The sequence below is a fragment of the Heptranchias perlo genome, chromosome 3 (assembly GCF_035084215.1).
Source record: "Heptranchias perlo isolate sHepPer1 chromosome 3, sHepPer1.hap1, whole genome shotgun sequence".
Taxonomy (NCBI): domain Eukaryota; kingdom Metazoa; phylum Chordata; class Chondrichthyes; order Hexanchiformes; family Hexanchidae; genus Heptranchias; species Heptranchias perlo.
Window position 1 is genome coordinate 14,289,067 of NC_090327.1, and position 23,848 is coordinate 14,312,914.

The following is a 23,848-nucleotide window of genomic DNA, read 5'->3' on the forward strand; positions in this document are numbered from 1 at the left end:
GCTTTGGTAATAATTTTCCAAAATTCTCTGGACTCGGCAAAGGTCCCGGCAGATTGGAAAACTGCCAATGTAACACCCTTATTTAAAAAGGGTAGTAGGCAGAAGGCTGGAAATTATAGACCAGTTAGCCTAACATCTGTGGTGGGTAAAATTTTGGAGTCTATTATTAAGGAGACAGTCGCGGAACATTTGGATAAACATAATTTAATAGGACAAAATCAGCATGGCTTTACGAAGGGCAAGTCATGTCTGACAAATTTGCTTGAGTTCTTTGAGGATATAACGTACAGGGTGGATAAAGGGGAACCAGTGGACGTAGTGTATTTGGACTTCCAGAAGGCATTCGGCAAGGTGCCACATAAAAGATTATTGCTCAAGATAAAGAATCACTGGATTGGGGGTATTTTCTGGCATGGGTGGAGGATTGGTTATCTAACAGGAAGCAGAGAGTTGGGATAAATGGTACATTCTCGGACTGGCAACCTGTAGCCAGTGGTGTTCCGCAGGGGTCGGTGCTGGGTCCCCAACTCTTTACAATCTATATTAACGATTTGGAGGAGGGGACCGAGTGTAACATATCAAAGTTTGCAGATGATACAAAGATGGGAGGGAAAGTAGAGAGTGAGGAGGACATAAAAAACCTACAAGGGATATAGACAGGCTGGGTGAGTGGGCGGAGATTTGGCAGATGCAATACAATATTGGAAAATGTGAGGTTATGCACTTTGGCAGGAAAAATCGGAGAGCAAGTTATTATCTTAATGGCGAGAAACTGGAAAGTACTGCAGTACAAAGGGATCTGGGGGTCCTAGTGCAAGAAAATCAAAAAGTTAGTTTGCAGGTGCAGCAGGTGATCAAGAAGGCCAACGGAATGTTGGTTTTTATTGCTAGGGGGATAGAATATAAAAACAGGGAGGTATTGCTGCAGTTATATAAGGTATTGGTGAGACCGCACCTGGAATACTGCATACAGTTTTGGTGTCCATACTTAAGAAAAGACATACTTGCTCTCGAGGCAGTACAAAGAAGGTTCACTCGGTTAATCCCTCGGTGGACATATGAGGAGAGGTTGAGTAGATTGGGACTCTACTCATTGGAGTTCAGAAGAATGAGAGGCGATCTTATTGAAACATATAAGATTGTGAAGGGGCTTGATCGGGTGGATGCGGTAAGGATGTTCCCAAGGATGGGTGAAACTAGAACTAGAGGGCATAATCTTAGAATAAGGGGCTGCTCTTTCAAAACTGAGATGAGGAGAAACTTCTTCACTCAGAGGGTGGTAGGTCTGTGGAATTTGCTGCCCCAGGAAGCTGTGGAAGCTACATCATTAAATAAATTTAAAACAGAAATAGACAGTTTCCTAGAAGTAAAGGGAATTAGGGGTTACGGGGAGCGGGCAGGAAATTGGACATGAATTTAGATTTGAGGTTAGGATCAGATCAGCCATGATCTTATTGAATGGCGGAGCAGGCTCGAGGGGCCGATTGGCCTACTCCTGCTCCTATTTCTTATGTTCTTATGTTCTTATGTCGGCATCAACCAGTTGGGCCGAATGGCCTGTTTCTGTGCTGTGGACCCTATGTAATTCCACAACTCCAGAAAATCCTCCAAGGAACAGGATCAGGCTAGGCCTAAGTATTAGAGTTGTATATAAGTGTAGTGAGCACAAATGAAGAGTCTCACCTTTATCCTTGACAGTCTGCAGCCCTCTGGTTTGAAGATTGACTTTGTAATTTCAGAATCATGACTTCCTCCCCTTTTTCCTGCTTGTTTCTGACCTCTTCAGTTTGCATCACCCATCCCTTCATTTTACCCCTTCTCTTTCTAATACCTTTCCACCGTCTGGCTGAGTTGTTATCACAACCCCTTTTGGCTTTTCCAATGCTGTTTCACTTTACAACTGTGATGATCTTTTTATATCATCGAGCACTTTTTCTCCTCTTTCAGCTTTAAAAAAAAGTATATTCACAGGCTAGTATACTGCTTCCTTGTGATAGGAATTTCTTTTTTATTCATTCATGGGATGTGGGCGTCGCTGGCAAGGCCGGCATTTATTGCCCATCCCCAATTGCCCTTGAGAAGGTGGTGGTGAGCCGCCTTCCTGAACCGCTGCAGTCCGTGTGGTGAAAATTAAATAGACCTTCGACCTTTACTTGGTTTCCTTCACTCCCCCCTCTCTGCCGTTAGTTTTCACTCCTCTGAAGGGAATCACTTACCACCCAGTTTCCATTTCTGATAAAACAATAGAAGTTTACAGCACAGAAGAAGGCCTTTCATCCCATTGTGTCTATTCCGTCCCAGGTCTTCACAGAGCAAACCAAAATCAATCCCATTGCTTTGCGCTCTTCCCATCCAAGAGTCTATATCCAAAATGTTAACCCATCTTTCCTCTTTACAGATGCTGATATTCTGATGTGTGTTTCCAGCATTTTTCATTTTATTTCTGCCGTAGACCGCATTTTAGCAATTAAGTCAAACTTTTTTTCCTCTAGTCAGATGTGCCACCTAGCGGCCAAGCTGTGAAATAATAAACTTTATAACCCTTTTTTATTATTATTGAGGAGCAAGTTGAAGGGCCAAGACCCACACGACAAAGGTTGAAAGGAATGAAAAAGAAGGCACGGTCAATCAGGAAGTAGTGATTAAAGGATGTTAAGATTTAGTTTTAAAACCCTAGAAGGAAAACACTGAGTGAGGTAAGGAACTCCAGTTTTGAGGTCCTAGAAAAGAACAAAATGGAGACAGTGCGTTGAATTTTGTTTTCAACTTGGTAGGGATGGATGTAGGGGAGAGGGATATAGAATGCGTCTTTGTAACTTAGAAGGAATAGGAAAGGAAAGTTCAGAAATACACTGACCATAATTGTATAGATAAAATAGGGAAGTAAAAGGAAGGTTACAACACAGAGAGAGAGAGAGTTTCTAGGCTGAAGGAGAAGATGGGATCACTTATCAAACAAGCTTTTTTTCAGAGAACGCGAGACAGGTAGAAGGACTTGCACATGCACTGAAGTCTTGGATAAACCTAAGCTGGTAATGCCTTTTTTATTATTTGTTATCAGGATGTGGGTGATGCAGGAAAGGCAACATTTATTGCCCGTCCTTATTTCTCTGAGAAGGTGTTGATAAGCCTTCTTAAACAGTCTGCAGTCCTTGTGTCGATGACACTCCTTTGATGGTGTTTGGTAGGGAAGTCCAGGATTTTGACCCCGTGACGATGAAGGAACGGGTATAACTCCCACGACATTACTGTTGATGTCCTTCTCGGTGATAGAGATTGTGGGGCTAAGAGGTGCTATCAGAGTAAGCTTGGTGAATTGCAGCAGTGCATCCTGTAGATAGTACATATTTAAGTCGGTGGTGGAGGGGGTGGATATTCAGTCCAGTGGCAGGGGGAACCAGTCAACTTCAATGCTTTGTTCTGGATCGTGTCAATCTTCTTGAGTGTTGTTGTGGCTGCACCTAGCCAGACGATTGTTGAGTATTCCATCACACCTGACTTGAGCACTGTAGATTCTTTGAGAGTTCAGGAGGTGAACTCATTCCAGAGTACCCTAGCTCCGCCCTGCTCATTTAGCTACATTGTTGATGTAGCTGGTCCAGTTAATGGTGGTGGACAATTAAACAATTAACGGGAGGAGGAGGCTCTGCAAACATCCCCATCCTCAACGATGGCAGAGCCCAGCACGTGAGTGCAAAAGACATGGCTGAAGCGTTTGCAACCATCTTCAGCCAGAAGTGCCAAGTAGATGATCCATCTTGGCTTCCACCCGATAGCCCCAACATCACAGAAGCCAGACTTCAGTCAATTTGATTCACTCCACATGATATCAAGAAACGGCTGAGTGCACTGGATACAGCAAAGGCTATGGGCCCCGAAAACGTCCCAGCTGTAGTGCTGAAGATTGTGCTCCAGAACTAGCTGCGCCTCTAGCCAAGCTGTTCCAGTACAGCTACAACACTGGCATCTACCCGACAATGTGGAAAATTGCTCAGGTATGTCCTGTCCACAAAAAGCAGGACAAATCCAATCCAGCCAATTACTGCCCCATCAGTCTACTCTCAATCATCAGCAAAGTGATGGAAGGTGTCGTCGACAGTGCTATCAAGTGGCACTTACTCATCAATAACCTGCTCACTGATGCTCAGTTTGGGTTCCGCCAGGACCATTCGGCTCCAGACCTCATTACAGCCTTGATCCAAACATGGACAAAAGAGCTGAATTCCAGAGGTGAGGTGAGAGTGACTGCCCTTGACATCAAGGTAGCATTTGACCGAGTGTGGCACCAAGGAGCCCTAGTAAAATTGAAGTCAATGGGAATCAGAGGGAAAACTCTCCAGTGGCTGGAGTTATACCTAGCAAAAAGGAAGATTGTAGTGGTTGTTGGAGGCCAATCATCTCAGCCCCAGGACATTGCTGCAGGAGTTCCTCAGGGCAGTGTCCTAGGCCCAACCATCTTCAGCTGCTTCATCAATGACCTTCCCTCCATCATAAGGTCAGAAATGGGGATGTTCGCTGATGATTGCACAGTGTTCAGTTCCATTCGCAACCCCTCAGATAATAAAGCAGTCCGTGCCCGCATGCAGCAAGACATGGACAACATCCAGGCTTGGGCTGATAAGTGGCAAATAACATTAGCACCAAACAAGTGCCAGGCAATGATCATCTCCAAAAAGAGAGAGTCTAACCACTTCCCCTTGACATTCAACGACATTACCATCGCTGAATCTCCCACCATCAACATCCTGGGGGTCACCATTGACCAGAAACTTAACTGGACCAACCACATGAATACCGTGGCTACAAGAGCAGGTCAGAGGCTAAGTATTCTGCGGCGAGTAACTCACCTCCTGACTCCCCAAAGCCTTTCCACCATCTACAAGGCACAAGTCAGGAGTGTGATGGAATACTCTCCAGTTGCCTGGATGAGTGCAGCTCCAACAACACTCAAGAAGCTCGACACTATCCAGGACAAAGCAGCCCGCTTGATTGGCACCCCATCCACCACCCTAAACATTCACTCCATTCACCACCGGCGCACTGTGGCTGCAGTGTGTACCATCTACAGGATGCACTGCAGCAACTCGCCAAGGCTTCTTCGACAGCACCTCCCAAACCCACGACCTCTACCACCTAGAAGGACAAGAGCAGCAGGCACATGGGAACAACACCACCTGCACGTTCCCCTCCAAGTCACACACCATCCCGACTTGGAAATATACCGCTGTTCCTTCATTGTTGCTGGGTCAAAATCCTGGAATTCTCTTCCTAACAGTACTGTGGGAGAACCTTCACCACATGGACCGCAGCGGTTCAAGAAGGCGGCTCACCACCATCTTCTCATGGGCAATTAGGGATGGGCAATAAATGCTGGCCTCACCAGCGACGCCCACATCCCATGAACGAATTAAAAAAAAGTCAGGAGTGTGATGGAATACTCTCCACTTGCGTGGATGAGTGCAGCTCCAATGGAATACTCTCCACTTGCGTGGATGAGTGCAGCTCCAACAACACTCAAGAAGCTCGACACCATCCAGGACAAAGCAGTCCGCTTGATTGGCACCCCATCCACCACCCTAAACATTCACTCCCTTCACCACCGGTGCAGTGGCTGCAGTGTGTACCATCCACAGGATGCACTGCAGAACTTGCCAAGGCTTCTTCGACAGCACTTCCCAAACCCGCGACCTCTACCGCCTAGAAGGAGAAGAGGAGCAGACACATGGGAACAACACCACCTGCACGTTCCCCTCCAAGTCACACGCCATCCCGACTTGGAAATATATCGCCATTCCTTCATCGTTGCTGGGTCAAAATCCTGGAACTCCCTACTTAACAGCACTGTGGGAGAACCTTCCCCACCCGGACTGCAGCGGTTCAAGAAGGCGGCTCACCACCACCTTCTCAAGGGTAATTAAGGGTGGGAAATAAACCAAGCCTGGATGTTGTCCAGATCCTGCTGTAGGCTGGCATAGGCTGCTTCATTATCGGAGGAATTCTGAATGGAGCAGAACATTGTGGAACTGTCCACACTCCTGTCTTTATGATGAAGGAAATGTCATTGACAAAGCAGCTGAAGATGTTTGGGCTGAGAACTCCCTCAGTAATGTCCTGGGGCTGTGATGATTGACCTCCCTCAACCACAACCTATTCCCTTTGTGTCAGGCATGACTGCAACCACTGAAGGGTTTTTCCTTTGACCTCAGTTTTTCAACTGCCCCTTGGTGCCAAGTGCTGTCTTCTTGAAGACAGTTAGTGCGACCTCTCCTAAGGGATATGAAGCCACAGCGGGTAAATGAAGTTAGGATACAGATCAGCCATGATCCAGCAGAATGGCGGAACAGGCTCGAGCGGCCTATTCCTGTTCCTATGTCCCTATGGCATTCAGATCTTGTATCCATGTCTGGATGAAGGTTGTAATGATGTCTGGGGCTGAGTGATCCTGGCAGAATCTGAATTGTTTGCAGGTGATGAATTGATGATTCCTTCCATCACTTCACCGAGACTGGGAAGAGGCTGATAGGGTGGAAATTGCTGTGTTAGATTTATCCTGTTTTACGTGGGCAGGACATAACTGGGCACTCTTTCACATTGTCTGGTAAATGTCAGTGTCATAGCTGTACTCGAACAGCTTGGCTAGGGGGTTGGCTAACTTTGATACACAAGTCTTCAGCACTACAGCTGGGATTTTGTCAGGGCCCATGGACTTTGCTGTGTCCAATGCCCTCAGCCAATTCTTAGTGTCACATGGAGTGAATCAAAGTAGCTGTATACTGACATCGATGATGGTGGGAACATCAGGAGGAGGCTGAGTGGAGTCGTCCACTTGGCACATTTGACCTGAAAACATTTGCAATCTGTTAAACCTTGTCTCTTGCACTCATATGCTAGGCTCCATCATAGTTGAGTTATTAAGGCAAGTCAGTCTATTTATTGTCTGATCCTTTTTCAATTTACTAATTTGCTTCTTAGGTGCCACGTCAATGTGAGTCCCTGGAGCCTGTCTGCACTGTGGGCATGTCCATTATGGATTCATTTTGATTTTATGGAATGGTCGTTCCTCTGGAACTCAAATCCCGATATTGTGAAACAAACAAAATGAACACTTTGGCAACACATCACTTTTTAACGAAGTTCTTTAAATCAAGTAGAAACAAATTGAGTGAGAGACACTATAAAAGGCTGCACTTGCATGTCTGCCAGCTTCCATTTACGGAGAGGTATTATGTTATTAGCAAAGGACAACACTTTTCGATGGTGATTTCTTTTTGTCAACAGGTGGTGGGTAACCCATTGCCATGTACATAGAATTATGTGGAATTACAACAACAACAACTTGCATTTATATAGCGCTTTTAACATAATAAAACGTCCCGTGGCGTTTCACAGGAGTATTATCAAACAAAATATGATACTGAGCCACATAAGGAGGGATTAGGACAGGTGACCAAAAGCTTGGTCAGAGAGATAGGTTTTAAGGAGCGTCTTAAAGGAGGAGAGAGAGGTAGAGAGATGGAGAGGTTTAGGGAGGGAATTCCAGAGCTTAGGCCCTAGGCAGCTGAAGGCACGGCCGCCAATGGTGGAGCGATTAAAATCAGGGACGCGCAAAAGGCAAGAATTGGAGGAGTGCAGAGATCTCGGAGGATTGTAGGGCTGGAGGAGGTTACAGAGATAGGGAGGGGTGAGGGCCATGGAGGGATTTGAAAACAAGGATGAGAATTTTAAAATCTAGGCGTTCCAGGACCGGGAGCGAATTTAGGTCAGCGAGCACAGGGGTGATGGGTGAACGGGACTTGATGCAAGTTAGGGTACAAGCAGCAGAGTTTTGAATGAGCTCCAAGTTTATGGAGGGTGGAAGATGGGAGACCGTCCAGGAGAGCATTGGAATAGTCCAGTCTAGAGGTAACAAAGGAATGGATGAGGGTTTCAGTAGCAGATGAGCTGAGGCAGAGGCGGAGACAGGTGATGTTATGGAGGGGGAAGTAGGTGGTCTTGGTGATGGGGTGGATATGTGGTCAGAAGCTCATCTCAGGGTCAAATAGGATGCCAAGGTTGCGAACGGTCTGGTTCAGCCTCAGACAGCGGCCAGGGAGACGGATGGAGTCGGTGGCTAGGGAACGGAGTTTGCGGCTGGGACTAAAGACAATGGCTTCGGTCTTCCCAATATTTAGTTGGAGGATTTTTTGTTCACCCAGTACAGGATGTCAGACAAACAGTGTGACAAATGAGAGAAAGTGGAGGGGTCGAGGGAGGTGGTTGTGAGGTAGAGATGGGTGTCAGCGTACATGTGGATTCTGACGTGTTTTCGGATGATGTTGCCAAGGGGCAGCATGTAAATGAGAAATAGGAGAGGGGTAAAGGGTAGATCCTTGGGGGGCTCCAGAGGTAACAGTGCGGGTGCAGGAAGAAGAGCCATTGCAAGTAATTCATTGGCTACGACTGGATAGATAAGAATGGAAAACAGGCGAGTGCAGTCCCACCCAGCTGGACAACGGAAGAGAGGGGTTGGAGGAGGACGGTGTGGTCAACCGTGCCAAAGGCTGCAGACAGGTTGGGAGAAGGATGAGGAGGGAGAGTTTACCATTGTCATAGTCACACAGGATGTCATTTGTGACTTTGATAAGGGCCGTTTCAGTACTGTGGCGGGGCGGAAACCTGATTGGTGGGGATTCAAACATGGTGTTGCGGGATAGAAGGGCACAGATTTGGGAGGTGACATCACGTTCAAGGACGTTCAATTACACAGAATGTACAGCACAGAAACAGGTCATTCGGCCCAACTGGTCCATGCCGGTGTTTATGCTCCATATGAGCCTCCTCCCACCCTGCTTCATTTAATCCAATCAGCATATTCTTCGATTCCCTTCTCCCTCATGTGCTTATCTAGCATCCCCTTATCCCTTTAAATGCATCTGTGTTATTCACCTCAACTACTCCTTGTTCCACATTCTCACCACACTCTGCGTAAAGTCATTTTTCCTGAATTCCCTATTGGATTTATTAGTGACTATCTTATATTTAATGCTCCTAATTTTAGTCTCCCCACAAGTGGAAACATCTTTTCTACGTCTACCCTATCAAACGCTTTCATAATCTTAAAGATCTGCGTACAACGGTCTTCAAACCAAGTTACTGAGCAATTTACACAGATAGAGCTTCTGTTTGCCTGATGTGAAATGCATACTCTTTCCCCCCTTAGAGACAACTACAGTTACTTAAGTCCAGAGAGCTTAGATATAGGTTGTCAAGAGCCAAAGCTTAGGGTGGCCCAGGTGTGTGCAGGACTACGGTTGGAGTTTAACCAGCTAAATCAATACTGAGCACTATCAAGCTTCTTGCTGCTTGTCCATCCAGGACCAGTCTAGCTGTTGGCTGGGCATTGGCTTGCAATATTATTTGGAACTGACTGCCTCTCCAGGGCGCATTAATGAACCTAGCTGGTTGGCTAAGCACATACATTGTCCTGAAATACTGCGGACCTGCCCGACAGAGGGACTGGATTACTGAGTCTGCCACAAAGAGTTGATTTGGTTCCAATTTTCCGTTGCTGGACGTGTCATTTTGGAGCTACCTCGAGCCCAAAGAGCCCCCGTGTAGCTCCCTCTGCCAACAATGATAGTGGCCACTTCAGTTGTTAGAAGGTTGCTTTCACTGGGCAGACACCAGGTACCAGGAACCCCTCGCGAGCAACATGATGAGCAGCTCAACTCACCATAAAATCCATGAGTGAATTGCCCCCATCCACACACACCATAACTTACAAAAAAAAAACAGTGCTCTGTGGTTTGGAATGCTCAACAGCACAATGACACACTTTTAATTCTTTGTTTGGTCTCACGAATTCTTTCTGTTTAACAGGAGGACAGAGTTAAGATGCTGAGGAGCAGTTCCAGTGGATCAACTTTTAAGGTGGAAGACAGCTCCCCAGAGACTCCGAACGGCAAAAAAAGTAAGCACGGTGGAATCTATTTACACATGCAGTGGGTCACAGCAGACGTATTACATATAAGCAGGCTCACATAGTTCTGTTATAATACTTCCAAAAATGTAAGGAGAAAGAAATGGAACTTGATAACAACTGGGAATTAATTAGAATTGCATAGAATGTACGGCACAGAAACAGACCATTTGGCCCAACAGGTCCATGCTGGTGTTTATGCTCCACACGAGCCTCCTCCCTCCCTACTTCATCTAACCCTATCAGCATATCCTTCTATTCCTTTCTCCCTCATGTGTTTATCTAGCTTCCCCTTAAATGCATCTATGCTAGTCTCCTCAACTACTCCTTGTGGTAGCACGTTACACATCCTAACCACTCTCCGAGCAAAGAAGTTTCTCCTGAATTCCCTATTGGATTTATTAGTGACTATGTTATATTTATGACCACTAGCTCTGGTCTCCCCCACAAGTGGAAACATCTTCTCTATGTAAATATGCAAATGGAGAGACTGCCCGGAATTTGCTTCTGTGTGGCTACAGTGAATTCTGATAATATTGTTTTCAGAGCTGCCCTGCCCGCACTGTTACCACCAGATGGGCTGGATTAAAGTCAGGGGTATCGTTTCTTTAGCAAAATCGATGGAAACTGTTAATGAATTTTATCTGCCAGAGTCCCTGTAGGAGGAAAGTGCAAAGCAACAAGCACTTTGCTGGGTGCATGTCCCCCTCATTGTTAGTCTTGTTACCTTTAATAAAAATATATATGTAAACATTTGCTGTATAAAAATTAACTTACTAATGTTGGGTGTGGGTCCCTGATGCCACACGGAATTTAATTTGATGGCATCATGGTGATGGTCTCTCTATATTTTTTTTTATTTATTCGTTCATGGGATGTGGGCGTCGCTGGCGAGGCCGGCATTTATTGCCCATCCCTAATTGCCCTGGAGAAGGTGGTAGTGAGCCGCCTTCTTGAACCACTGCAGTCCGTGTGGTGACGGTTCTATATGGGGAAGCAAATGTGCTTTTTTCTTACAACACGCTATAATGGTGCTGGCGATCAGCTTTTGAAGCACTTAAGAAAAAAAACCAGCAATTTTAGCACATGACATTCACTCCCCCCATAAAGGACATCTGCCAGTAATATCTGCAGTGGGGTGGTGGGGGGGGGGGGTTTCCGATCTACCGATCGGCGGGAACCCCAGAGAAATGGCGTGAATGGCCAAAGTTAGGGCGGGAGATTGGGGAACCGTCGCGAATATTTTACCCCACCATCGTCAAATCTAATGGTGGCTCTAAAGCCTGACATAATAATAAAAAATAATTTTTTGTACGATCAGTATTCGTAATTATTTTTATTAAACTGCCAAGGCTAGCAATAAGGGATCATTTATAAGAAAGAAAGAACTTGCATTTATATAGCGCCTTTCACGACCTCAGGACGTCCCAAAGCGCTTTACAGCCAATGAATTACTTTTGAAATATAGTCACTGCTGTAATGTAGAAAACGCGGCAGGCAATTTGTACACAGCAAGATCCCACAAATAGCAATGAAACAAATAACCAGATAATCTGTTTAAGTGATGTTGGTTGAGGGATGTGTGTAGGAAAGTACTTACTTCCTATATATCTTCCTTGCTCTTAAACTGTGAATAGGGATCCTAAGTGGTTGACATCTGCTTTCTCTGTACCCGAGGAGCAACATCTGCCTGTCATCATGCATCTAGTGATCAGACTGAGAAATCAGTAAGTTGCCCAATTGAGAAAAAGGAGACCAAATGACAGATTTTGCCAGGACTTGAGCTCCCATTATTCAGGTTAGGACTCACGCCTTCAGCCCTAATGTAAAGGTTCATAGATGGCGTGCTGGATTGCAGATGGCGTATCCATTTTTATGCTCCTATTATATCCACAGCTCCTCCGATGTTTCTGCCCATCTCCTCGACTCCGCAGCCTGAACGAAGGAAGCCCCCTCAGCGGCGGCACTCCATCGAGAAGGAAACGCCAACCAATGTGCGCCAGTTTCTTCCTCCGTCACGACAAAGTTCCAAGTCTCTGGTAAGTGCAACAAGAATAAAGGTTGCGATGGGGTTCCCGCAAGTCCTCCATCACTTGTGACGATGTATCTAACTCTGAGCACGTTTCACAACAAAAAACTTCTAAGGAACTTCCAGAGGATGCATTTCCATTGCGTTCCATTACTACTACTACTACTACTACTACTACTACAACAACAACAACTTGCATTCCTATAGCGACTTTAACATAATAAAACGGCCCAAGACGCTTCACAGGAACGATTATCAAACAAAAATGGACACCGAGCCACATCAGGAGATATTAGGACAGGTTACCAAAAGCTTGGTCAAAGAGGTAGGTTTTAAGGAGCGTCTTAAAGGAGGAGAGATAGAGAGGCGGAGAGGTTTAGGGAGGGAATTTCAGAGCTTAGGGCCCTTAGGAGCATCAGTGTCAAATATTCCTGTTCTACTCTGTCCAGCTCGGTTTTACATCAGGTGCCATTGATGGCTCATTTGGGAAATATGTAGTTCGGGGCTTGGACCCAGCACTACAGTGGACCTATATACGTAATCCTTCTGCAGTACAGGTCAATGGCGATTTGGAAATTACAGCATAGAAGGAGGTTATTTGGCCCATTGCACCTGTCTCAGTGCTAGTTCTTCAACTGGAGTTGCTTAGCTTAATCCCATTTCCCTGCCCTTTCCCATATCCCTTTTGTATTCTTCCTTTTCAAATATTTACGCAATTCCCTTTTAAATGATGTTATAGTCTTGGAGAAAAATTAGAAGTGCTGTATCCCAGGGACCAGTGCTGGGCCCACTTTTGTTCTCCATGTATATAAATTATTTGAATTTGGACACAGGGAGCATGCTATTGAAATTGACCGATGACACAAGGGGTCGATTTTAACCCTGCCCACCCAGCAGAACCTGGGTGAGCGGGCAGTTAAAAACGAGTAGGTTATTTACCCACTCTAAAGCAGGAGGGAGCCTCATAAATTTATGCAAGTCGGAGTTCTATTACGTCAATAGGATCTTAATTTTAACAGGGGTCCGAAGACGGAAGAGACCCTTCTGGTGAGCAGCATGAGTGCTCCTCCGAGCCCTATGAGCAAAGTTACGGCCTTCCCTGCCCCGGACTCGCCTCCCCGTTCCCCTATCCCTACCCATGAGACCCTCCCGAAACTCCCTTCCCACCACTTATTTGGAAGCCATTGGGTGACCCCAGACTGCCCAATCTTTGCCTGCCGGCAGCCATTGTATGCCCTGTTCATGCCCGTTCTGGCACTTAAAATTGCTGTGGCCCCCTGTTGACTGTGCTGCGCGGGAAATGGACTCATCAGAGCGGTTTCCGGCCCCAAGTTAAATTCTAACGCAAAATTGGAAGTGGGGCGGGAAGAATTGACAAATAATGAGCAGGATTATGGAAAGACTTCGGGACAAAGGATGGTAGAATGGGAAGACAGTTGGCAAATGCAATTTAAAGTGGAGACGTACGAGATAATATGTTTTGGGAAGAAAATCAAGGAATGGAGTATATGCTGACTGGAACAGACCGAGTGGCTCAAATACGTAATTGCTTGAAAGTTCGAGCGCAGGTAGATAAAGCCACAAAAAGGCCAATTGCATTTTGAGTTTTTTGCACAACAGGTCAGAAAACATTTGTGAAGAGATAACGCAACATTAAGAAAGGCAGGCTGCAAATGCAGAGGATCTGAAATTAAAACAGAAAATGCTAGTAACACCTAGCGGGTCCATCAGTCCTGGCAAGAGAAAGACCAGGTCCACATCGTGCACTTAGACCTACCAGCAACCTGCCTCCACTCTACCTGGACATTGACAGACCCACCACCACATTCTCTGCTTTCAAGGAAATAGAGGATATAACTAAGGTCTGAAGTTACTAAAGTCAACACTCAGACCAGGGGCCTGCAAAGTGCCCAGCAGAAAGACAAGGTACTAGGCCCGATTTTAACCTTGCCCACCCAGCGCGAATGGGGCAGGCGGATATTTAAAATGGGGGTCGGGCATTTCCTGCTACGTTCCTGACGCGTTCGCACCGGCTGCCATTTTAGGCCTGCTGTTCTTAGTCGCGGGAAAGGCACTTGCCACAGGCCCCAGAAGGAAACCTTGGGCCTCCCCTGCCCCCTCCCATGATCGCCTTCAGACCCTCCCCCACCAATACTTACCTTATGCTGGGGACCGTTCCCTCAGGTAACCCCGGCAACAGCCTCCTGCCGCCCAAAATCCCGCTCCCAACCACCTGCCAGGTAGTGATTGCCGCCGGGTTAGGGGGGAGGCCGACCTCCAAAATGTTAATGAGGCCCTGGAGTTAAAATTGGCCCTGGGTCTCCTACCGACAACGTCAGGGGGGGGGTTTTCCATCCTGCCCCTGCCCCCCACCAGTCAAACTCCCGCCGCAATTTAATGTCTGAAGCTTCATTGGAACAGTGGAGACCCAAAACTAAGTGGTAATGGGAGGTGGAGTTAAATTGGTGAGCTCACAGTCACATTGCAGACAGATCCGAGGTATTCAATGAAGTAACCACCTAGTTTTCGTTTGGTCTACCCAATGTAGAGGAGACCTACCGTGAGCAGCAGATGCCATTTATTTCAAAGTCAAAATCTACCCTTATATGTTTATTTTTAGTGGTGTCGCTTGAGGGAAGAATGCTTGGTCAGCACTGGGAGTGAAATAGTGCCATGGGACCTTTTACATCCACCTAAACCATCAGAACAGGTGTCAGCCTAAATTATGTGCTCAAGTCCTGATGTGGGTCTTAGAACCTACAACCCTCTAGCTTAGAGGCGAGATTGCTACCAACTGAACCAGACTGGCACTCTAGCAGTGTGAGTAAGGTTGGGACAATCAAATGTAAGGGCAGTGCAAACTAGATGCAAATTTATGATAATTTTGAAGATGTTTTTACAATCTTTGTCTAAAAGTTTCATATCAAACTTGTGCTTTCATAAATTCTTTGGAAACGCTGCAGATTGTCGCAAACTCCTGTTGCTATCGTCATTTTTGATACTGAAAATGTATAGCTTTGGTTAGAAACAATAATTGTAGTTTGTTTTTATGGGTTCCTACAGAGAACCCCCATGCAAGTTTCCCATGTAACCATCTATCTGTTGTTCAGGTATCCAGACTAAGCAGTTTATTACCTCGGATGAACCTCCAATCGTTTTTCCCAACCATGCAAACAGCCTCCATGCTCAATTATTGTCATATGGAAGCCGCCATGTTTGGTATAATGGGGGCTGTGTGTTTTCTGTGTGAGAGAGTCTATACCAGCAGGTGGAAAATACCAAAGGTTTGCAGCTTTGCCCTCTCTGAAATACTCCTTTTTAAAAAAAATTGCTTTTTTCTTTCTCACTTTACTAGCAGGAGCAATGCCAGAATGCATTACTAGATCACGTGCCATTGCTACCTGTTTTGGTGGGCATACCGTATCTGATTGACACTGATTTATTCTTTTCTTTGCTGTTTTATCTTTTTAGAGGGTGAGATGATGTCTAGTGTCAATCATTTTTACTTGATAAATGTGTTTGCTTTATGTGCTGTAGGCCAAGAAACATTACCCTCCTCATAGTTAACATCTGTGTTTTGGTTTTATGGCAAATTGCAATTACTCTTGTAATTAAGGTGATGTTTCCTTGATTGTAAAAGTCTGACGTTCAAGATTTTGTTAACCTCAAAGACAATCTTCTTCCTGTTGAGAACACAAAACTGAGAGGTTTGGTTTAAATCTCTCTTTATTTCCTTAAATATGAAGCATAATTGAGCAAAAGAGTCCCCCCTCAGCTCTTTAACTCTCCCCGGTTAAAGTGTTAGATTGTTCAAGTGTAAATGTTTTTGGGGCCTACAGCCACATTGAAAATTTGAATCTTTGATTTCCCGCTCTCTCGTTATGGTTAAAACAAATTAAAGACTAATCACATTGCAGAAAATGATGCCTGTGAGCACTTTGTGTGATATCTTTAACAGTGCTGTCTGTGTGTGTTTTTGAGAGTGATTCCTCGATCTATATTGTTTGTTCACGACCCTGCCCATTTCTGTGCGTGAAATATTCTCTTTTTGAACTTACTTTTTTTGAATGGATTTCTTTGCAATGATTTTGTCAGTCGGTAGGATGGAGGGACAAAGTTTCTGACAGACGTGCACAAGATGTAGGGTTTTTTCCCCCCTGTTAGCCAAACTTACCAATCCATTTGAAGGAAGTTGGATACTAACTCTCTGTGTTAGCTACATGGGCATCACACAGTGCCTGGTAAAATCTGTCCTACTCTCTCCGTTGTGGAGAAAGATGAGGTCAAAGTTGACACGGTCAACCGTGGTTGCTGGAGAATGGTGATGAGCAGAGACGAGGTGCTATTAAACGAAGGTGGATCATTCCTAGGCCATTTTCGGTATCTGACTAAAAAAGCAGCTTTGGACTTTAGGCCTGGCTCTGTTGACTGCAGGAAATTCCAGACCCATTCAGAGAGAAACTGAGAAGGGGAGGTTTTAATTTTAAATCACTGGGCAAGATCGAATCGGGCCAGGACCTACTCCGTTAATGGTAGGGCGTTGGGGAGAGTTATAGAACAAAGAGATCTAGGAGTACAGGTTCATAGCTCCTTGAAAGTGGAGTCACAGGTGGATAGGGTGGTGAAGAAGGCATTCGGCATGCTTGGTTTCATTGGTCAGAACATTGAATACAGGAGTTGGGATGTCTTGTTGAAGTTGTACAAGACATTAGTTAGGCCACACTTGGAATACTGTGTACAGTTCTGGTCACCCTACTATAGAAAGGATATTATTAAACTAGAAAGAGTGCAGAAAAGATTTACTAGGATGCTACCAGGACTTGATGGTTTGACTTATAGGGAGAGGTTAGATAGACTGAGACTTTTTTCCCTGGAGAGTAGGAGGTTTAGGGGTGATCTTAGAGTTATACAGCACAGATAGAGGCCCTTCGGCCCATCTTATAGAAGTCTATAAAATAATGAGGGGCATAGATAAGGTAGATGGTCAAAATCTTTTCCCAAAGGTAGGGGAGTCTATAACGAGGGGGCATAGATTTAAGGTGAGAGGGGAGAGATACAAAAGGGTCCAGAGGGGCAATTTATTCACTCAAAGGGTGGTGAGTGTCTGGAACGAGCTGAAAATTGTACCCGCCTCTCTACGAGCAGTAGTAGAGGCGGGTACAATTTTGTATTTTAAAAAGCATTTGGACAGTTACATGGGTAAGATGGGTATAGAGGGATATGGGCCAAGTGCAGGCAATTGGGACTAGCTTAGTGGTATAAACTGGGCGACATGGACATGTTGGGCCGAAGGGCCTTTTTCCATGTTGTAAACTTCTATGATTCTATGATTCTATAAGACAGCATTGTAAATGCAATGTTTGGAGAAGTGATTTCTGGGACAAGGGGAAAATCAAATGTCAGTTACATTTTTTTTTACGGAAGTGGCAGAGTTTTTGCACTTGCAAGTTTGTTATATCTTTATTCCTTCCTCTTCCCTTCCCCCCACCCCTGTATGCAGCTACCGATCCCACATTCAGCAAATCTTCCTTCATCAGAAATGCTGGTCAGTGTTATCTATTCTCCAGTTTTATAAAAAATTTTACTCCACTGAACAAAAAAAAAGAGATTTTATTTAAAAATCAAAATTCTGGTGAAATTTATAGAGAAAAACCATTTACCACATGCAGTTATTACACTGCTGTGAACTGTTACCCAGAATGCACAGTGTGGGTGAGTGGGCTGCTCCTCGTCTACAATATTACAAACTCGATTTATTTACAAAATCATGGGATTTATTTCATGGCACCAGACAAAGTATTGTGTTACAAGCATGGAATCGTACAGCACAGAAAGAGGCCATTCAGCCCATTGTGCCTGTGCCGGCTCTTTGAAAGAGCTGTCCAATTAGTCCCAATCCCCTGCTCTTTCCCTGCAAATTTTTACTTTTCAAGTATTTATCCAATTCTCTTTTGAAAGTTGAAATTAACTGTAAAAAAATTGCCACTTTTGATAAGAGTTAACTTTCCCCTTCTCCTACCATTGTGAATGGCCATGCAACCTGAGATCCACCATATTGAACTGCACGCAGATTGATTACTCCATTCTAAGATAGTTGACTATGTTTGCCACTCAAGTAACTAATCATACTATTGACAAAATTACCTGATATACAAATAATAGAATAATAGCTCTTGTGGTAGAGTAATGAAATTCATTAAGAAGGCCCAAGTTTGAGCCTTCAGCTTTGAATGTTACTCAGATTCCATTGCTCCAAGAATCATAGAATCATAGAAACTTCAGGCCTGCTCCGCCATTCAAAATGATCATGGCTGATCATCTAACTCAGTACCCTGTTCCTGCTTTTTCCCCATATCCCTTGATCCCTTTAGCATTAAGAAATATATCAATCTCCTTCTTGAATATATTTAATGACTTGGCCACCACTGCCTTCTGTGGTAGAGAATTCCACAGGTTCACCACCCTCTGAGTGAAGAAATTTCTCCTCATCTCGGTTCTAAATGGCATACCCCGTATCCTGAGACTGTGACCCCTGGTTCTGGACTCCCCAGCCATCGGGAACATCCTCCCTGCATCTAGTCTGTCTAGTTCTGTTAGAATTTTATATGTTTCGAAGAGATCACCTCTCATTCTTTTAAACTCTAGTGAATATAGGCCTAGTCAATCCAATCTCTCCTCATACGTCAGTCCTGCCATCCCAGGAATCAGTCTGGTAAACTTTTGTTGCACTCCCTCCATGGCAAGGACATCCTTCCTCAGATAAGGAGACCAAAACTGCACACAATACTCCAGATGTGGTCTCACCAAGGCCCTGTATAACTGCAGTAAGACATCCCTGCTCCTGTACTCAGATCCTCTTGCAATGAAGGCCAACATACCATTTGCCTTCCTAACTGCTTGCTGCACCTGAATGCTCGCTTTCAGCGATTGGTGTACAAGGACACCCAGGTCTTGTTGCACCTCCCCTTTTCCCAATCTATCACCATTCAGTTAATAATCTGCCTTTCTGTTTTTACAACCAAAGTGGATAACCTCACATTTATCCACGTTATACTGCATCTGCCATGTTCTTGCCCACTCACCCAACTTGTCTAAATCACATTGGAGCCTCTTTGCATCCTCCTCCACAGCTCACATTCCACCCCAGCTTTGTGTCGTCTGCAAACTTGGAAATGTTACATTTAGTTCCCTCATCCAAATCATTGATATATATTGTGAATAGCTGGGGCCCAAGCACTGATCCCTGCGGTACCCCACTAGTCGCAGCCTGCCACCCGGAAAAAGACCCATTTATTCCAACTCTCTATTTCCTGTCTGTCAACCAATTCTCAATCCATGCCAGTATATTCCCCCAATGCCATGTGCTTTAATTTTGCACACTAACCTCTTGTGTGGCACCTTATCAAAAGCCTTCTGAAAATCCAAGTACACCACATCCACTGGTTCTCCCCTATCTATTCTACTAGTTACACCCTCAAAAAACTCCAGTAGATTTGTTAAGCATGATTTCCCTTTCATAAACCCATGCTGACTTTGTCCAATCCCGTTAATGCCCTCCAAGTGTTCCATTATCACATCTTTTATAATAGACACGAGCATTTTCCCCACTACTGATGTTAGGCTAACTGGTCTGTAGTTCCCTGTTTTTTCTCTCCCTCCTTTTTTAAATAGTGGGGTTACATTTGCCACCCTCCAATCTTTTCCTGCACCTCCTTTAGAATTGTACTATTTAGTTTATATTGCCTCTCCTCGTTCTTCCTACCAAATGGGTGAAGTTTGCCAGTTCTTCCTCCACACTGCTGGACGGAACCCCTTTGCTGTAGTAGCCTTGCGGAGGAAAGGGGATATCGAAGGAAAGGTCTGAGGACCAATCATGCCCGGCAAAGCAGCCCACATCCTGGAACAACATGAAGAGGCAGCCACATTGTAGTGGTCTGTGGTACAAACTGTTCCACCATCCCAGCGCAAAAAATTAAGCAATGCAGTGGTTGATAGCAATGGGGCTTTTATGGTAACGGAGGAGGAATGAGATTAAAAATAATAAATGCAATCTAGACAGGACAATATATTGTATTAGAATGATCTATACACTTTCTATTGAATCATATACTATTGTATTTGTTTGCTGTGCTGTGGAAATTATTAATAATTATTTTGGTGAAATGTGATTTTTTTTTTTAATTGGAAACCTAGATGAAGAGCCAAGGCACCACAAAAGATTGAAAAGAGTAGAATAAAAAAATAGGTAAATGAAATAGTAATTAGGAATCACCAAGTTTGGATTTTAATAGCCTGTATCTTGTAAGAGAAAAGGGAGACTGAGGGAACTAAGGAGTTTCACATTTTAAGATCCTGGAACAAATGAGTGAGAATATCAATTAGTTACAGAAGGCTCTGGTAGAAATTAGAGACGGCTGTAAAGGGTTCTAGTGAAATTCTGTTTAATTCTAGCCCTGAATTCATGCAACTTTATAATTGGTAGACGGGACAAGAGGCAGACTCCATCCAAAAGTGTTCTTTTCCATATAATGTAAGATTTTCTCCTTTGATCTTGTAAGGTGTGGCTATTTAACTGAATGCTGAAAACCTCTATCATTGCCCTAAAGAAAGCTGGTGGATTCAGGTGAGGAGAATAACGAGAAGAATAGCTGGAAATTTTGAAGTCTTCATTATCATGGTTCTGGCCTGCTAGCTCCACAATGAAATGGACCTTTTCTTTAAATCTACGCAGTATGAGGCTGATCTATCCTTCTAGGACTTTCTGTTTGTGTCAGCATTACATATGTCTCCATCATTAACGCACACCAACATGCTTTGATTAAGAAGTTTGCAGATGATACAAAAATTGGCCGTGTGGTTAATAGTGAGGAGGAAACCTGTAGACTGCAGGAAGATATCAATGGACTGGTCAGATGGGCAAAAAAGTGGCAAATGGAATTCAATCCGGAGTAGTGTGAGGTAATGCATTTGGGGAGGGCAAACAAGGCATAACAATAAATGGGAGGATACTGAGAAGTGTAGAGGAAGTGAGGGACCTTAGAGTGCATGTCCACAGATCCCTGAAGGTAGCAGGACATGTAGATAAGGTGGTTAAGAAGGCATAGGGGATACTTCCCTTTAATAAAAACAGAAAATGCTGGAGAAGCTCAGCAAATCAGGCAGCATCAATGGAGAAAGAAACAGAGTTAACGTTTCAGGTCGAAGACCTCTCGTCAGAACTGGAAGAACATAAGAACATAAGAAATAAGAGCATGAGTAGGCCATACGGCCCCTTGAGCCTGCTGCGCCATTCAATCAGATCATGACTGATCTTCAACCTCAACTCCGCTTTCCTGCCCGATCCCCATATCCCTTGATTTCCCTCGGGTCCAAAAATCAATCTATCTCAGCCTTGAATATACTCAACGACTGAGCATCCACAGCCCTCTGGGGTAGAGAATTCCAAAGATTCACAATCCTCAGAGTGAAGAAAGTCCTCCTCATCTCAGTCTTAAATGGCCGACCCCTTATCCTGCAGTTATGCCCTCTAGTTCTAGACTCTCCAGCCAGGGGAATCAACCTCTCAACATCTACCCTGTCAAGCCCCCTCAGAATCTTATATGTTTAAATGAGATCACCTCTCATTCTTCTAAACTGCAGAGAGTATAGGCCCCTTCTACTCAACCTCTCCTCATAGGACAATCCTCTCATCCCAGGAATCAATCTAGTGAACCTTCGTTGCACCACCTCCAAGGCAAGTATATCCTTCCTTAGATAAGGAGACCAAAATTGTACACAGTACTCCAGGTGAGGTCTCACCAAAGCCCTGTACAATATAAGAGCAGGGAGGTTATGCTAGAACTGTGTAAAACACTAGTTAGGCCACAGCTAGAGTACTGCCTATAGTTCTGGTCACCACATTACAGGAAAGATGTGATCACATTAGAGATGGTACAGAGGAGATTCACAAGGATGTTGCCAGGACTGGAGAATTTTAGCTATGAGGAAAGATTGGATAGGCTGGAGTTGTTTTCTTTGGAACAGAGGAGGCAGAGGTGAGATCTAACTGAGGTGTATAAAATTATGAGGGGCCTAGATAGAATGGATAGGAAGGACCTATTTCCCCTAGCAGATGGGTCAAAAATAAGGGGGGATAGATTTAAAGTAATTGGTGAAAGGATTAGAGGGGAGCTGAGGAGAATTTTTTTCACCCAGAGGGTGGTGGGGGTCTGGAACTCACTGCCTGAAAGGGTGGTAGAGGCAGAAACTCTCATCGCTTTTTAAAAGTACATGGATGTGCAACTGAAGTACCATAACTGACAGGGATACGGACCAAGAGCTGGAAAGTGGGATGAGGCTGGATGGCTCTTTTTCGGCCGGCCGAATGGCCTCCTTCTGCGCCGTAAATTTCTATGATTCTATGATTTGGTTAGGTATCTGAGATTGTGCTTAAATCACATATTGTAAGTCAGAAAATGGCTTCCCAGCTAATCTTTGACATACCCATTGCTCGTCAGTAATTCAAAAAGGTCTGCTAATGGTTTGTGTGCGTTCTCCTCTGAGGCAGTGAGTGGTGTGCATGTATCCTTTACCCACCTTTCCTGTTTTTATTTGGAGTGATTTATACCAAAAAAAAATACAAATTAAAAAAGAATGTGCTAACTGGATATTGAAATATGATTGGTTAGCAGGTAATGTGTTCCTTGTGTTACAGGAGGAGTTCTGCTACCCTGTGGAGTGTCTGGCGCTGACTGTGGAGGAAGTGATGCACATCCGACAAGTCTTAGTGAAAGCAGAACTAGAGAAGTACCAGCAGTACAAAGATGTCTACACTGCCCTGAAGAAGGGAAAGGTTTGTTTAGTCCTTTGAAGAAATTTGTTTCACTCAATTCCCCTCATTCTTCTTCATGATGATCTTCTATTTTATGCATTTCTTTTTACATTTTTTAAAAATACTTTTTGCATTTTTCTCTCTTGCTCCATTCCCCCCTCTTCCCACCCTCCCGCCCTATGGGAGAATCCGATAGTCCAACCGATAGACATCGCGGCCTAGAAATTGGATCGCACAGCACCCGTTTTTTTTTTTCGACGGGGAACGAGCACCGAAGGGTCCAATATGGCGTGTGGTGCTCATTCCGTGAAAAATCTTCACTTTGCTGAATGTGGATCCAGAAGGAGCAGGACTGTTCCTCCTGGCTCCACATTGAAACTGGAGGTCGCTGCGGGCCTCCGCTCGTTCCCCTCCCAATCTCCCCCACGGACTCTCGGTAGGTCTGGTCCCTGCGTCCCTGCCGGCCGATCGCTTTCTTCACAATCGGAGCACTGCCACGTGTGCGTGAATTCAGTCTGTTATTGTAAATGTAAGATAGTCACTAAAAAACCCAATATGGAATTCAGGAGAAACTTCTTGACCCAGAGAGTGGTAAGAATGTGGAACTCGCTACCACATGGAGTAGATGAGGCGAATAGCATAGATGCATTTAAGGGGAAGCTAGATAAGTACACGAGGGAGAAAGGAATAGAAGGATACGCAGATAGGGTTAGATGTAGTAGGGAGGGAAGAGGCTTGTGTTTTTTTTTTATTCGTTCGTGGGATTTGGGCGTCGCTGGCGAGGCCGGCATTTATTGCCCCTAATTGCCCTTGAGAAGGTGGTGGTGAGCCGCCTTCTTGAACCGCTGCAGTCCGTGTGGTGAAGGTTTTCTCACAGTGCTGTTAGGAAGGGAGTTCCAGGATTTTGACCCAGTGTGGAGCATAAACACCGGCACCGACCAGTTGGGCCGAATGGCCTCTTTCTGTGCTTAAATTCTATGTAATATGTATGAATTACTCTTCAAATCAATAAGGTTCTTAAACATTTAAGTCAGGTGTCATAGGTTTATTA

The 23,848-nt window shown here is 44.7% G+C and overlaps 1 protein-coding gene across 5 annotated transcripts in view; it reads left to right on the forward strand.

The window, feature by feature from the left end:
- LOC137310398 (protein spire homolog 1-like) overlaps positions 1-23,848 on the forward strand; it is a 280,950-nt gene that overhangs the window by 228,838 nt on the left and 28,264 nt on the right. For 3 of the 5 annotated variants that reach the window (XM_067978235.1, XM_067978243.1, XM_067978245.1), the window contains 4 exons: positions 9,859-9,949; positions 11,855-11,997; positions 15,098-15,271; positions 22,681-22,818. In XM_067978235.1, coding sequence (XP_067834336.1) covers positions 9,859-9,949; positions 11,855-11,997; positions 15,098-15,271; positions 22,681-22,818 — 546 coding nt within the window. The remainder of the gene's footprint in view (positions 1-9,858; positions 9,950-11,854; positions 11,998-15,097; positions 15,272-22,680; positions 22,819-23,848) is intronic. The other 2 variants (XM_067978246.1, XM_067978247.1) reach the window with 1 other exon arrangement.